Source organism: Schistocerca americana, chromosome 4 (genome assembly GCF_021461395.2).
Source record: "Schistocerca americana isolate TAMUIC-IGC-003095 chromosome 4, iqSchAmer2.1, whole genome shotgun sequence".
NCBI lineage: Eukaryota > Metazoa > Arthropoda > Insecta > Orthoptera > Acrididae > Schistocerca > Schistocerca americana.
Genome location: NC_060122.1, coordinates 283,197,179 through 283,213,859, shown reverse-complemented (window position 1 = coordinate 283,213,859; position 16,681 = coordinate 283,197,179). Strand labels below are relative to the sequence as shown.

General features: G+C 40.6%; 1 protein-coding gene across 4 annotated transcripts in view; it reads right to left on the bottom strand.

Moving 5' to 3' along the window:
- LOC124613991 (CDAN1-interacting nuclease 1) overlaps positions 1-16,681 on the bottom strand; it is a 177,325-nt gene that overhangs the window by 118,225 nt on the left and 42,419 nt on the right. For all 4 annotated transcript variants that reach the window (XM_047142785.1, XM_047142783.1, XM_047142787.1 and 1 more), the window contains exon 3: positions 12,063-12,199. In XM_047142785.1, the coding sequence (XP_046998741.1) occupies positions 12,063-12,199 (137 nt within the window). The remainder of the gene's footprint in view (positions 1-12,062; positions 12,200-16,681) is intronic.

Genomic DNA, 16,681 nt, shown 5'->3' with positions numbered 1-16,681 from the left:
ATTGTTGCTGGCTGTAAGGTTTGATATGGGCGGAGATACTGATGTAGCCATCTTTGAGGTGGAGGTTAACATTGAGAAAGGTGTTTTGTTGGGCTGAAGAGGACCAGGTGAAGCGAATGAGGGAGAATGTGTTGAGGTTCTGGAGGAGTGTGGAGAGCGTGTCCTCACTCTCAATCCAGAACACGAAGATGTCATCAATTAATCTGAACCAGTTGAGAGATTTGGGATTCTGGGTGGTTAGGAAGGATTTCTCCACATGGCCCATGAATAGGCTGGCATAGGACAGTGCCAAGTGGGTGCCCAAAGCTATACCATGGATTTGTTTTGTAGGATATGCCTTCAAAGGTGATATAATTGTGGGTGAGGATATAGTTAGTCATGATGACCGGGAAGGAAGTTGTGGGCTTTGAGGCCATGGGACATTGGAAAAGGTAGTATTCAATAGCGGAAAGGCCATATGCATTAAGAATGTTAGTGTAAAGGGAAGTGGCATCAATAGTGACAAGCAGGGCATTGTAAGGTAAAGGAACAGTTACTGTGTGGTAAGGAAACAAGAACTATGGAGAGTCAGTGGAGGAAAAGCTTCAAATCTTTTATACAGGAGGGTAGGTTGTGGATAAAAGGCTGGAAAGTGCTTGCTTATGACAGCAGAGATTCTCTTGGTGGGAGCACAATTACTAGCCAAAATGGGGCATCCTGGGTGGTTGGGTTTATGGACTTTAGGAAGCACGTAGAAGGTAGGACTGTGAGGAGTGGCAAGGGTGAGGAGAGAGATGGACTCAGGAAACAGGCTCTGGGATGGGCCTAAGGATTTTTGTCTGTGACTCAACATCTATGGTGAGCACCAAATCTATCCTTTTTTATACATTGTTATTACAGACAAGCAACAATGGGATGTATGAAAATTGTATCTGTTAGAACAGTCCGGTGAATTTTGGTGTTAAAGGGTTATGGTAGCAGATGACCAACGCGAGTGCCTTTGCTAACAGCACAACATTCCATGCAGTGCACCTTCTGGGCTCACAACCATATTGGCTGGACCCATGTTGCGTGGAAAACTGGCCTTATCAGAGGGATCCCAATTTCAGTTGGTAAGAGCTAATGGTAGGGTTCAAGTGTGATGCAGACCCCACGAGGCTGTGGACCTATGTTGTCAACAAGGAACAGCGCAAGCTGATGGTGGCTCCATAATGGTGTGGCCTGTGTTTACATGGAATGGACTGGGCCCTCTGGTCCAGCTGAACAGATCATTGACTGGAAATGGTTGTTTGGCTACTTGGACATCACTTTCAGCAGATCATGGACTTCTTGTTTCCAAACAATAATGGAATTTTTATAGATGACAATGTGCCATGTCATTGGGCCACAATCATTCACGATCGGTTTGAAGAACATTCTGGACAATTTGAGAAAACAGTATGGTCACCCACTGAATATTTATGGGACATAATCGAGGAATCAGTTTCCACCTAACATCCTGCACCGGCAGCACCTTAGCAATTATGTATGGCTGTAGAGGCAAAATGGCTCAATACTTCCAGGGACTTGAGTCCTTGCCACATAGAGCTGCTGCACTACAACAGACAAAAGGAGGTCCGACATGATATTAGGAGGTATCCCATGACTTTTGTCACCTCAGTGTAAGTACTTGGAATATGGACATGCATACTGTATGTAAATATTTTCTGTATAATATGGGCTTCGTAATTTTAGGAGTGTGGTTTGAGAATGGGCGAGTCAACACAAAACAGGTAACGACTGCAGCAATAAAACGTACATTGACTGAACTGAGACAACCAAAGTAAAAATTTGTCAAATTTCCAGAATATTATACAACTGCGAACCTACCATTCCAAAGCAGAAAGCCTTGAATCAGCAGATATCTTTTTCTACCACTGGGATATGAGTAAACACCTTAGCACAATCAAGTACACCGAATAGGGTTGCCTCACATAAAGTGTAATTATAATCTCGTAACAAAGGCACTGGATACTGATCTGGTTCTGTTGGGGTTTTGAGTGCACAATAGTCTCCACATGGACGGCATGCGCCACACTTTCTTTGCCACAAGGTGTAAATGATTATGATATTTGGCTTGCGGGGTGCTCAACTGCATGGTCATCAGTGCCCGTACACATTCCCAATCTGTACACAGTCCAAACTAGCCACTTTCATGAATGATGATGGAATGATGAGGACAACACAAACACCCAGTCCTCGGACCACAAGGTGTAAAGGAGATGACTGTGGGCTACTGATGGACAAATAACACCTTCCTTCAAGATGGTGTTAAATACACTGATCTGTTTGGTGAGCACATCAACCTTGGCTGAAAGACTGTCATAGTTTGCGTGCGTTACCATTGTTGGAGATGTGCTGCTTACATGACAGTGTCACTGCACTTATTGGAGCATGTGTCGTTGCATCCAAAATCTTCTCAGGCAAGTAAGCCACTACATCCAAGGGCATCTCAGTTTGCAAGGCTATAATTGCCTTTACCTACCATTGTAGGCGACTACTCTGTAATCCACATAGCAAGTTGTCAGATAATGTGTCGGTGTCGACCTTGCTCCTCAAGTGCCTTAGATACTGCAACGACTTCTTGAGACTTGCCCGATGCACTCTCCTTGAGATGCAGAGACTGTATGAATCAATTCTATCTTCAGTTTCATGTAGGAGTTTGTTGTAGTTGGTGTGGTTACCACAACTTCCATCTCTGCAGTGTACAGATGGTCTAGTTGACTCACCACTACCGCAAACTTTGAAAAATCCATTGTGATCCCTGTATAATAAAAACTGGCCTCCACTTCAAATCACAGCATAGAGTTGTGTGGCCAGAAAGGCAGTAAATGCGCAGAAAGTCTGGAAACTGACACTTCCATCACATCTGTTGTATCAGTCATGGTAGACAGCTTGATTAACCAGTAGCTTTAGTTCTCCCTGTGCTGTAGTGCAGACTAAATCATGCTGTGGTCACTGTCTGTCAGGTCGTCTGCAGAGTCTGCCAGCCAACCATCTATGACCGAGCGAGGTGGCGCAGTGGTTAGACACTGGACTCGCATTCGGGAGGACGACGGTTCAATCCCGCGTCCGGCCATCCTGATTTAGGTTTTCCGTGATTTCCCTAAATCGCTCCAGGCAAATGCCGGGATGGTTCCTTTCAAAGGGCACGGCCGACTTCCTTCCCTGTCCTTCCCTAATCCGATGAGACCGATGACCTCGCTGTCTGGTCTCCTTACCCAACACAACCAACCATCTATGATGTGGGTGTTGAGATTTAGCCTGACTGGCATACGAAATATATGCTCTTGACAGGAATGAACAAATACTTACTGCTTACACAGGACGGCCCCCCAATGAACCATGGACCTTGCCGTTGGTGGGGAGGCTTGCGTGCCTCAGCGATACAGATGGCCGTACCGTAGGTGCAACTACAACGGAGGGGTATCTGTTGAGAGGCCAGACAAATGTGTGGTTCCTGAAGAGGGGCAGCAGCCTTTTCAGTAGTTGCAGGGGCAACAGTCTGGATGATTAACTGATCTAGCCTTGTAACATTAACCAAAACGGCCTTGCTGTGCTGGTACTGCGAACGGCTGAAAGCAAGGGGAAACTACAGCCGTCATTTTTCATGAGGGCATGCAGCTTTACTGTATGATTAAATGATGATGGCGTCCTCTTGGGTAAAATATTCCGGAGGTAAAATAGTCCCCCATTCGGATCTCCAGGCGGGGACTACTCAAGAGGACGTCGTTATCAGGAGAAAGAAAACTTGCGTTCTACGGATAGGAGCGTGGAATGTCAGATCCCTTAATTGCGCAGGTAGGTTAGAAAATTTAAAAAGAGAAATGGATAGGTTAAAGTTAGATATAGTGGGAATTAGTGAAGGTCGGTGGCAGGAGGAACAAGACTTCTGGTCAGGTGAATACAGGGTTATAAATACAAAATCAAAGAGGGGTAATGCAGGAATAGGTTTAATAATGAATAAAAAAATAGAAGTGCGGGTAAGCTACTACAAACAGCATAGTGAACGCATTATTGTGGCCAAGATAGACACAAAGCCCATGCCTACTACAGTAGTACAAGTTTATATGCCAACTAGCTCCGCAGATGATGAAAAAATTGATGAAATGTATGATGAGATAAAAGAAATTATTCAGGTAGTGAAGGGAGACGAAAATTTAATAGTCATGGGTGACTGGAATTCGTCAGTAGGAAAAGGGGGAGAAGGAAACATAGTAGGGGAATATGGATTGGGGGGAAGAAATGAAAGAGGAAGCCGTCTGGTAGAATTTTGCACAGAGCATAACTTAATCATAGCTAATATTTGGTTCAAGAATCATAAAAGAAGGTTGTATACATGGAAGAATCCTGGAGATACTAAAAGGTATCAGATAGATTATATAATGGTAAGACAGAGATTTGGGAATCAGGTTTTAAATTGTAAGACATTTTCAGGGGCAGATGTGGACTCTGACCACAATCTACTGGTTATGAACTTTAGATTAAAACTGAAGAAATTGCAAAAAGGTGGGAATTTAAGGAGATGGGACCTGGATAAACTGACTAAACCAGAGGTTGTACAGAGTTTCAGGGAGAGCGTAAGGGAACAAATAGCAGGAATGGGGGAAAGAAATACAGTAGAAGAAGAATGGGTAGCTTTGAGGGATGAAGTAGTGAAGGCAGCAGAGGATCAAGTAGGTAAAAAGGCGAGGGCTAGTAGAAATCCTTGGGTAACAGAAGAAATATTGAATTTAATTGATGAAAGGAGAAAATATAAAAATGCAGTAAATGAAGCAGGCAAAAAGGAATACAAACGTCTCACAAATGAGATCGACAGGAAGTGCAAAATGGCTAAGCAGGGATGGCTAGAGGATAAATGTAAGGATGTAGAGGCTTATCTCACTAGGGGTAAGATAGATACCGCCTACAGGAAAATTAAAGAGACCTTTGGAGAGAAGAGAACCACTTGTATGAATATCAAGAGCTCAGGTGGAAACCCAGTTCTAAGCAAAGGCGGAAAGGTGGAAGGAGTATATAGAGGGTTTATACAAGGGCGATGTACTTGAGGACAATATTATGGAAATGGAAGAGGATGTAGATGAAGACGAAATGGGAGATAAGATACTGCGTGAAGAGTTTGACAGAGCACTGAAAGACCTGAGTCGAAACAAGGCCCCGGGAGTAGACAACATTCCATTAGAACTACTGATGGCCTTGGGAGAGCCAGTCATGACAAAACTCTACCATCTGGTGAGCACGATGTATGAGACAGGTGAAATACCCTCAGACTTCAAGAAGAATATAATAATTCCAATCCCAAAGAAAGCAGATGTTGACAGATGTGAAAATTACCGAACTATCAGTTTAATAAGTCACAGCTGCTAAATACTAACGCGAATTCTTTACAGACAAATGGAAAAACTGGTAGAAGCCGACCTCGGGGAAGATCAGTTTGGATTCCGTAGAAATGTTGGAACACGTGAGGCAATACTAACCTTACGACTTATCTTAGAAGAAAGATTAAGGAAAGGCAAACCTACTTTTATAGCATTTGTAGACTTAGAGAAAGCTTTTGACAATGTTAACTGGAATACTCTCTTTCAAATTCTGAAGGCGACAGGGGTAAAATACAGGGAGCGTAAGGCTATTTACAATTTGTACAGAAACCAGGTGGCAGTTATAAGAGTCGAGGGGCATGAAAGGGAAGCAGTGGTTGGGAAGGGAGTGAGACAGGGTTGTAGCCTCTCCCCGACGTTATTCAATCTATATATTGAGCAAGCAGTAAAGGAAACAAAAGAAAAATTCGGAGTAGGTATTAAAATTCATGGAGAAGAAATAAAAACTTTGAGGTTCGCCGATGACATTGTCATTCTGTCAGAGACAGCAAAGGACTTAGAAGAGCAGTTGAACGGAATGGACAGTGTCTTGAAAGGAGGATATAAGATGAACATCAACAAAAGCAAAATGAGGATGATGGAATCTAGTCAAATTAAATCGCGTGATGCTGAGGGAATTAGATTAGGAAATGAGACACTTAAAGTAGTAATGGAGTTTTGCTATTTAGGGAGCAAAATAACTGATAATGGTCGAAGTAGAGAGGATATAAAATGAAGACTGGCAATGGCAAGGAAAGCGTTTCTGAAGAAGAGAAATTTGTTAACATTGAGTATAGATTTAAGTGTCAGGAAGTCGTTTCTGAAAGTATTTGTATGGAGTGTAGCCATGTATGGAAGTGAAACATGGATGATAAATAGTTTGGACAAGAAGAGAATAGGAGCTTCGAAATGTGGTGCTACAGAAGAATGCTGAAGATTAGATGGGTAGATCACATAACTAATGAGGAGGTATTGAATAGAATTTGGGAGAAGAGGAGTTTGTGGCACAACTTGACAAAAAGAAGGGACCGGTTGGTAGGACATGTTTTGAGGCATCAAGGGATCACAAATTTAGCATTGGAGGGCAACGTGGAGGGTAAAAATCGTAGAGGGAGACCAAGAGATGGATACACTAAGCAGATTGAGAAGGATGTAGGTTGCAGTAAGTACTGGGAGACGAAGAAGTTTGCACAGGATAGAGTAGCATGGAGAGCTGCATCAAACCAGTCTCAGGACTGAAGACCACAACAACAACAACACAGGACAGAAACTTACTGGGAGTTAACAGCCTTAGAGAAGTTTTACATACATAGAATTTTCCCTTGAGAAAGCCTGTCACATTTATCTTGTAACCAACCAAGTACAGTAATATATACACTGAAAACAATAGTGAACCTGTCTCATAATAGGCAGATTCACAGAGAATAAAACATAGCCTCTGGCAGCTGGTGTGTAAAATGTTTTTATAACCAAGATGTAAATAAACACACGCATATGCAACATAACATGCCTCAACACTGCACAATGTGGACCGTAATTTCAGTGGTGAAAACAGATATAAAAATGCTTTTGTTATTAAAAAGGGACTTCGTGGTTGTATTGTCACACAGTTTTGGCGAGCAAAGGTTCCAATGTATTCTGTGTTCTCACATTGGTTGGTTGACTTAAGACGCTCCAAAAAACACATAAGAAACATAATATTGCACCATCTCATCTCACTGTGTTTTTGTGTGTGTGTGTGTGTGTGTGTGTGTGTGTGTGTGTGTGCGCGCGCGCGAGAGGCAAGATTGGGGGGGGGGGGGGGGGCAGGGAGAAAGAAGTGGGGGAGGCAGAGAGTCCTATTGTCTGATCGTAGACTTTTTCATGTTGTTTGTCCTAAATGCTTTATCTGTGTTCTACAGAGCAACTAAATGCAATAAATTAATGTGAGTGCACAACAGAATATGTTACAACCTTTGCAAACCAAAACTGTATCACAATACAACCACAAAGTCCATTTGTAATAAAACCAACATTTTTAAGTTCATATTTTAATATCTGTTAATGACAACTGCGCATACCTATACAGAAGACATGCTGTATGCTGAAAAAACAGCAACAAACATAGATATTATGCAATGACTTTAAAGTAAAAAGGTACTAAAAATTATCGACAAAGATATCTGAAATTTTTCATAGTGTATTGTAACAATGCTAATGTTTCACATTTTTTAATAAAGAAACCCATGGATGATAGCGGTATTTCACTGATGATAGCGGTATTTCACTGGAGCTACTTTGGGGAATTAAATAAACAGAAGGTGTTTGCATGCAGGAGGATCCACAAGTCAACATTGTTTTACGCGGTCATGGACCAAACAAATGATGAGTTCAAGTTAGAATGATAGCTAGAAAATACAAACAATGGCAAATCCAGGATGTAATGTAACAATATTATGAAAAGGAAAGTTGCTACTGCAGTGTGGTTTCAGCAGCCTGAGACCGCAGTCGAGAGTGTGAGTTGCATTTGCGTGAGTGAGTGAGAGTGAGTGTGAGTGTGAGTGTGAGTGTGTGTGTGTGTGTGTGTGTGTGTGTGCGTGTGTGTGTGTGACATCTATTATTGACGGAGGCCTTAATGGCCAAAAGCTTTATTTGTGACAGTCCGTTTGTTGTGCTTATCTGCAATTCAGCATCTCCACTATATGGTGAGTAGCAACTTTCCTTTTCATAATATTGCTAGAAAATACAAAGATATTTTTATTGGTACATCAAAAGTGTTGGACTGACACTGGAAATTAAGACTCTGAAATATAAAAGTTTTTGTACAACAGAGAAAATCCTCTAGGATATCAACAAAAGCAAACAGAAAAAGCGTAATAGTGATACACAGAGACAGGAATTCTATAGTCAAGCATCAGAAGCTCCATTGATTCCCTCTGTTGTATGCACGTGAAAATCATGCGGATGTTGACAAAAAGAAATGGTAAAATATGTTGAAAAAACATATTTCTGGTCTTATATATCAACGTCATATTACAGGATATGAGTACATATCAAACATATATAATATGGCTGACATTGTGCATAGTGAAAAACCATTAACATAGTATGGCATATTTAACAGCTAATATATTTCTGTGGCCTGCATTTGTCAGTTCTGTTCAATGATGAAACTGACGAATGCAGGGCACAGGAATATATTAGTTATTACATAAACCATACTGTCTTAATGGGTTTTCACTGCGTGCAATTTCAGCCATATTATGTATCTTCAATACATACTCATATCCTGTAATATGACAACTGTTCTCTTAAGAACAAAACTATGTTTTTTCGACAAAGATATGTCACAGACAGGTCAGACAGACTTTTAACATTGCAACACGCACTTGAGAATGGCAATTAAGCCAAAATAAAATCATGTAAAATAAATGAACGATTAATGGTCCAACTGTGGAAATTTCTTTAAAAAAAATACCAAAGAGTTGTACTCTGTAGAAGCCACGCCCCCAAACCACTGCACATGGAGTTAACTGGCATTTCAGGGCACAGCTTTGACGACTAGCTACTGCCTGTTCAAGAAACATCTTTTAATATCAATAGTTTCAAAAATGGTGACTGTCCTGTCAATATTTAAATATGTGTGGAAATATTCGTAAACCTCCATGATGACTTATTTTTGTAACCTATTATTGAGAAATATTTTAGTACAGCTCTTGAGGCGGCTTTGCCTCAGACACTTTAACTACGAGCTGTCTGCTTTTGATTGAGAAAGTTGCAATCTTTGACTCACCACATTATCTATAATGTGAATAGCCTATCCATAGTTGTTCCCCATAAAACAATCTGTCATGATTGTACCTCACAGGCATTAAAAAGAATTACTTATCTTTAATTAAATTGCAGTAAGCTCAAGACAGATGTGAATAATAATTGATTTTAACATGCTTCCTTGGCCTCCCCTCCCACTCTCCACCTCCTTTCTCCCCTCAATCCCTCCACCTGACACAACTTTCCAACCCAGTTGAGTTCCAAAACTGCAATCTACCATACTTGTGTGAGGAGGGCACGGGGGAGAGGGGGGGAGGGGGGGGGGGAGAGGGGGCAGGAAGAAAGCACACACTAGCTCAAAAAAGGATTCATCCAAATGCTGGTGAAGTTTTCAGTCTTGTTTATGTGCCTGTTGACATATCAACACCTTTCCTATTTGGAGAGATGTTACCAGGGTTGCCATAAGTTTCACCAAGTGAAATTCCCTGATATTTCCCTGATTTCCGGACAAGTTTTAGCATTTCTCCCTGGCGAATTTTGAGATCTCAAGGGTGAGTAAAGACATAAGTTGACCAAAAAAATGTAGGGACTTCTGTATTTCTAAATGTATGAGCAAAAATCTTAAGTACTAACATCAACATCTTTTGTAATGAACTGTATTCAGATGGAGAAAGCAATACAAATGGTACATATGTTTCACCAAGACCAATGATGTTATTTTATTTCAATAAAACGAAACACATTTGGTGACAAAAATACACATTTCCTTGGAGTCACAAGATTTCAGAAGTAGCCTCAGAGAAAAGTAGGCCTCTTGGAAGAAGAGCATAAGGCAGGGAAGAGTTGTGTAAACCATCACTATAGGTGACCGCCAATAAAATGTTGAATCTACGACGATCATTGTCAGTTATTACACACTGTGTTATGTCTATTATTTTAGTGGTATTGTGTGTCCACCAGTTTAGCTTAGTGGTAACGTGTTTGCCTACCATGAAGCAGGCCCGGATTCGATTGCTGGCCAGGTTGGAGATTTTCTCCATTTGTGGATTGCGTGGTGTTTTGTCCTCATCATCATTTCATGATCACCAACATGCAAGTTGGCCAATGTGGCGTCACCTGAATAAAGACCTGCAACCCGTTGGCCCAACTTCCCTGGATGGGGCATCCCGGCCATCAATGCCACACGATCATTTCATTTTATGGGCATTGTGTGATTTTTCTTTTGAAAAATATATTTTTACATAACTTACAAACAGCCAGTGATTGCCACAATTTTCTTCTTCTTATTGTCCATACTATGTAATATATGGACTACTTTCAAAGTGCCACAGTTTACTACAATATATATAAAATTCCACACTGTACAATGTACTTGCTATAAGACAGTTCCTGAAATCCATCACCTGTGGCTCTCTGGCCCGCCGAGGAGCACCACAGTCCTGGGTCCATGATGAAAATCCGTCACATTATGCCACACACAAACACACCCGCCCTATGGGCTCATTGATGCAACTAGATCTGACAGGCAGGGCCTGCACATTAGTGGGAAATGATGGGCTTCAGATCAGCAGGCCTGATCCGTTAGAAATAACCGTATAAATAGCCTACGGTTTTGGCCTGTTGTGGAAGTTCACTTGTGTGGCCAGCTATTCATGCTGATAAAATGAGACCACAATGATCAATCCAAACAACAGGTAACTTGCACAAATACTCTGAGAATCAATACTGATGAGGATAGGTAGCAACACACCGTGAAGATGATCGCGGAGCTGCAGACGGGCACATAGAAAAGACTAAGATCCAAACAAATCACTCCTCACACCTCCTTGCCTCTCGTCGGCAGCTGCTAGGCTATGGAAAGAAGTGGTGGCACCACTGACTGCAAGTTGAGGGGAATGGTAGGAAGGGGAGAAGTAGTAAGAATGAGGAAGCAGGGAAGTACTGACAATGCATGACATCTCAGTAAACAAACCATTTCATCTACTGAGACAAAAACTGAGATTTTTCCAGAGTTTCTTTCAAATTTCCCTGACATTCACTGATTTCCAGGACTTGTGGCAACCTTGGTTACCTTTACTCCTAAATTATTTTCATTCCATCAGATCTTTCCAGGATCATAAGGCGTAAAATTAATGTGCAGGCCACAAAAGTACCAACAAATGGAATTAATCAAATATATGTTTAGATTTTAAGTCGCGTTACTTTTTTAGGGAAATAATCATAAAAAAACTGTTGTCTGGCCCCCACTGCTTCAAAAATATTCTGTGCTTCTCCTGTTTGTAGAAGCTGTAGGTCCATTGTATTGAAAAGAGTATAAACTGTTTTCACTTACAATAAAACAGAACACAGTACCTCCAACAAACAGTATAATGTTAATTAAAAAAGTCAAAACTTTTTTAAAAATATCTAGTCACCAAGCGGAGCAGAGAACACATATATAAAAAAAAAAAAGGCTTTACATATGCAAGTTTTTGGAGTCATTGGATCCTTCTTCTGGCAGAAGGGTTGAAGGGGAAGGAAGAGGGGTGAAGGAAAAGGACTAGAGAGGTTTAGGAAAAGGGGTCAAGATTGGAGAAGTCACCCAGAACCCTGGATCAGGAGAGACTTACCGGACAGGATGAGAAGGAAAGACTTTCTGTCTGGTAAGTCTCCCCTGACACAGGGTTCTGGGTGACTTTTCTGAACTCTACCCCTTTTCCTACACCTCTCCAGTCCTTTTCCTACACCCCTCTTCCTTCCCCTTCAACTCTTCTGCCAGAAGGAGGAGCCACTGGCTCTGAAAGCTTGCATATGTAAAATCTTTTTTATGTGTGTTCTCCTGCTGTTGCTTGATTTTTGTGAGTACATTTTTTATCTATTCAATAACATTATATTGTCAAAAATTGATTATTTTTGTTGTTATATCAAAACATTTTAAGATATTTTTGTTAATCATACCTTCTTCTTCATCTGACCCTTGTTCTTGATGCTGTTCTAAAATTATACGTGCAAGTAATGCTGGAGATAGATCAATACTGTCAGCAAGGCGGAGGAGAATTCCTGGCTTCTCTCCAGAATCTGCTTCTTTCTGGTACCTGCATAATAAAATTGTCTTTTAAATTATCTTTCTGCTGCGGTTCCTGAATGTCAGTACACATTAAGAGGTGGTACAATGTATGCCAAATGGAATAAAACAGCAAGACAATCAATTCGCTTTCCATTCTGAAAAACTCACAGCTTCATTGTTATGTCCAGTACAAATAATAAAATTGGACAACAAAGTTATTAAGCTGATATCAGTTGACACAGGAAATACATGATGGTCAATGGCAATCCATGATATCATGATGTCGTTGAGTTCAGGTTTTTAATGCTGCTCGAGAGCTGTTAACTGAAAATTTCTACAGTAGCAAGTATGTGTTGTTAAGACATTACAAAGCAAATAAAACAGAGAATCCCACATAATAAAAAGTAATAGTGTGTTCATCACAGAAAAAATATTTTACCTGACATGATACATCGCTTCATTTCCTGAGCGTTTTCATCATTAAAATTATTTATCAGAGTAATGTTTGGAACCAGTAAGTACACAGTTGCTTCTTTTCTCAGATTTTATTTGTTCATTGTGATGAAAAAAATCCACACTGGGAATTTTGTAACATTAGATATATGAAATGTTGTTACGAAAATCATCCATATTCTGATTCTGCTAATTAATGATTTAACACACTGACTGCCACATGAGCCAATGGTGGCTCACAGTTACAAGGGTTGTGACGCCACATGAGCCATATTTGGTTCACGTATACATTGTACTGTGGGCTACGTGAGCCATAACTGGCTCACATGCACAGTGTTTAGAGGCCTCATGAGCCTCATAGGGCTCACAGATAATACGTTTCAACTATGGGTTTAAAAGTGGTGGCTGCATCAGCTGTAGAAGTGGTGTACCATTCGGGGGCAAAACTTCGCCACAATTTCTCCATCTCATGTTTGTAAAACTCAATATTTTTACAACTGGTAACCAAAGTGATTCCAAACTTCGGCATACAGTAAATGGTACAGAAAGATAGTATCTGAAATCCTTTTTGGAACATGTTTGTAAATGCTCAAGTGCTGTACAACTTGGCAAACAAAGGATAAAAGTCTCTCATACAAATACAGCAGAGGCCCGGTAATCCAAATGTTCAGTTAATCCGAACATGAAAAATGTTACTCTAAGTATGAAAAACTGAGCGGTAAACTGCTGTACATACACACTATTTTAATTTACACAGTACAGTGAACATGTATTAGAAAAATTGGCAGGAAAACATTAGGTTTAAACAATGCATAACAATGAGAGAAAATCTGTCAAACTTACTAAAATACAGCGGACATTTTATCCCTACTTTTAAGATGACAAAAACTCAGTCATTGTTTTTTGGTGTAATGAAGACAGTCTGTTATATGACGCATAGTTGCACCATCGTCTCATAAACATCAAATTACCAGGTGTAGCAGTGGGCAGTCGCTCCAAATAACGTAGCGCGAGGTCAAGAGCTTCTGCAGCATCATTGTGTGGCACCAGCTCTCCTTTGTTGCTTTCAGGCTCTCTGTCACTTCCTTCACAGCAGTCTTGCTGGTCTTGAGTCACAGCAGCAACCAAACCAGCATCAGTAAGGTTCTCCACACATGCCCCATCCGCTGCCATTCACTCATCTAAGTCGTCTTCACTAGCTTCTCCACATCCAGGGATTGCCTGTATCATTTGTAGCAGATTTTCCTCTTCATTTTCAACTAGGATGTCCTGGATGTCAAGAGATGTCCACAGTTTTCTCCACAATTTTCTCAGAGTATTTTCTGAAATATTCTGCCATGCCTCAGTGGCCCAATAAACAACATCCTTCACACTGGTCTTTTTTTATTTTGTCCACTAAAGGAATGCTATCATCTTGGATCAGCATTCTTAAAAACTGTTTTCTGTAAATCAGTTTTAATGTTTGCAGTACGCCCTGGTCCATCAGCTGTAGAAGTGGTGTAACATTTGGGGGCAAAACTTCACCACAATTTTTCCATCACATAATTCCTCAGTGCTGGGGTGAGATGGCGCATTATCAATGAAAAGGACTGCATGGGAGAGACAAATGATTTTCCTTAGAAAACCGTCGAACAGAGGGAACAAACTGGCAGTGAAACCATTCTTTGTACAGCTTACCATCCATCCATGCTTTTTTCTCGTTGCGATAATATACGGGCAGGGTCTTCATGTTGCAGTTTTTAAAAGCTCTAGGCCTAGCAGATTTGGTGATCAGCCTTACAGGCAGCTTGTGATTACCAGCAGCGTTGCTGCACGCTAATGAAGCCACACAATCTTTGGACATTTTAAAACCAGGAGCATGGTCTTCTGCTTATGATGCCAGGCTTTTGCACAGGACTGTTCAAGCTTCACTCAGTTCTTCCAATCACAAATGGTTGCTTTACCAACACCCAGTTCCATTGCCAGTTTAGATACATTCTCATCATTGTCTATCCGCTTCAAAGCATTCAGTTTTTCTTTGAGAGTTAACGTTGTAGGTTTCCGTTTACTCATGACAAAAATACAATACACCTCTACACCTGAACAAATACAATACAACTGCTATGTGTGCCAGCAATCGATAACTAACTTAACCACATGCTTTGCAAGCCAACTGGCAGTGCACTGACCTCAGACACTACAAAGGTCTCAACAATGCACAACAACAAGGGCAAGGAGTGAAAGTGAGCCATTGTTCCCATTTGTTACTATGGTGTACCTACTTATCTGCTTGGTATACTTCATTCTAGAAACTCATCACCCTAATTTCGGCTAATCCGAACAAATCGATAATCTGAACAAGTTCTGGTCCCAGTTAGTTCGGATTAACGGGACTCTACTGTAATTCCTTTCAGGGGGTGCTTGACTCTACTGATATTGAATGCCAAAGAATCCACAACCACAAGCAACACTACAACCGTTTCATGAAGATAACAGCCATCACCTTGTGACAGTAGAGTGACCAAAGCAGAGCAGTCAAAGATGCTGTTTGGGCTGTTATAAATATCTGCGAAGAGCAGAAGAAAGAAAGGATGCTGCTAAGAAAGAAAGGATGCTGCTAAGAAAGAAAGAATGCTGCTAAGAAAGAAAGAATGCTGCTAAGAAAGAAAGAATGCTGCTAAGAAAGTGAAAAGGGTGTGCACTAAATGCAATAAATGTGACAGTTTTATGTGCAACGAGTGTTCTAGTGACATTGACAATACTGTGTTGAAGAAACAGAATATTCTAAGATCTTTATTCATGAACATTGTCAGACCAAGTAAAAAAATTGTAAATAATGTTATATGTAGCTAATATAATCAAATAAACTAAATGTTTGAATAATTTCTTGAAAAACAATTTTTTATACCTCTGTGGTTTCAAATAGTGAGAGCCACATATGGCTCACATGGCCACAGACTATAATTGTGTCAAAATGTTGTTGTTGGGCCACGTGAGCCATATATGGCCCATGCCTGTTATCAGTCCAGATCAGTCATAAATTGAAATTTTATCAAGTAACTTAATTCTACATGTTCAAAAGAAGACATCTGATGCAAAAAATCAATTTGGCTTCAGAAGTAATACTTGTGATTTCAATGTGGCATAGCAATGCATGGTCCAAATTTCATCATGGCAGTCAATGTGTTAAGCACTTTAAAACATTCTTATGTGTGTGTGGCAATATGCTTCCTCTTGTCAAAATTGACTGTAACTGTGTTGGTCATCAGGATTACTTATCACAGGAGGCAGCTTAAAATAAATCAGGATATATCTATTTATTTCCCCTATTTCCCTTCAGGCATGACATGACCACCTATGCGTGAGATGGGAGGGTCACTATTAGTAATTCATAGAACATACTTTTGAAGCAAAAACATATAAACTAGATATTGATAATAGTAAATACAAAGAATTAACATGATACAGCAAAATGATCTAATCTACTGTGAAGAACATTCATATGGAACAAGATACAAATGCCATAAGAAAACAGCCTGAGTTTATCACTCACATTTCTCAGTTGCATAGGCAGCCTGTTAACACTGGAACCTGCAGAGTAAAACACATATTTCTGTGCAATGGTTATGGAAGTGTAAATAATTTTTGTCTGGTGTTCACTGAGTAAATACTGCAGTGTCTCTTAAGGAATTTGCATTATTAGTCATACATCCCATAAGAGAATAGGGATAGTAGCTGTAGAATACTGCACTGAGATACACGAAAGAGGCCTGCAGTAACTTGTGAACTGACACCACAGATCATTCCGACTGACCTTTTATGGTGTAAAGATATACACTATGTGATCAAAGAGTATCCAGGCACCTGGCTGAAAATGACTTACAAGTTCGTGGCACCCTCCTTTGGTAATGCTGGAATTCAATATGGTGTTGGTCCACCCTTGGTCTTGATGACAGCTTCCACTCTTGCAAGCATATGTTCAGTCAGGTGCTGGAAGGTTTTTTGGGGAATGGCAGCCCATTCTTCATGGAGTGCTCCACTGAGGAGAGGTATCAATGCCAGTCAGTGAGGCCTGGCA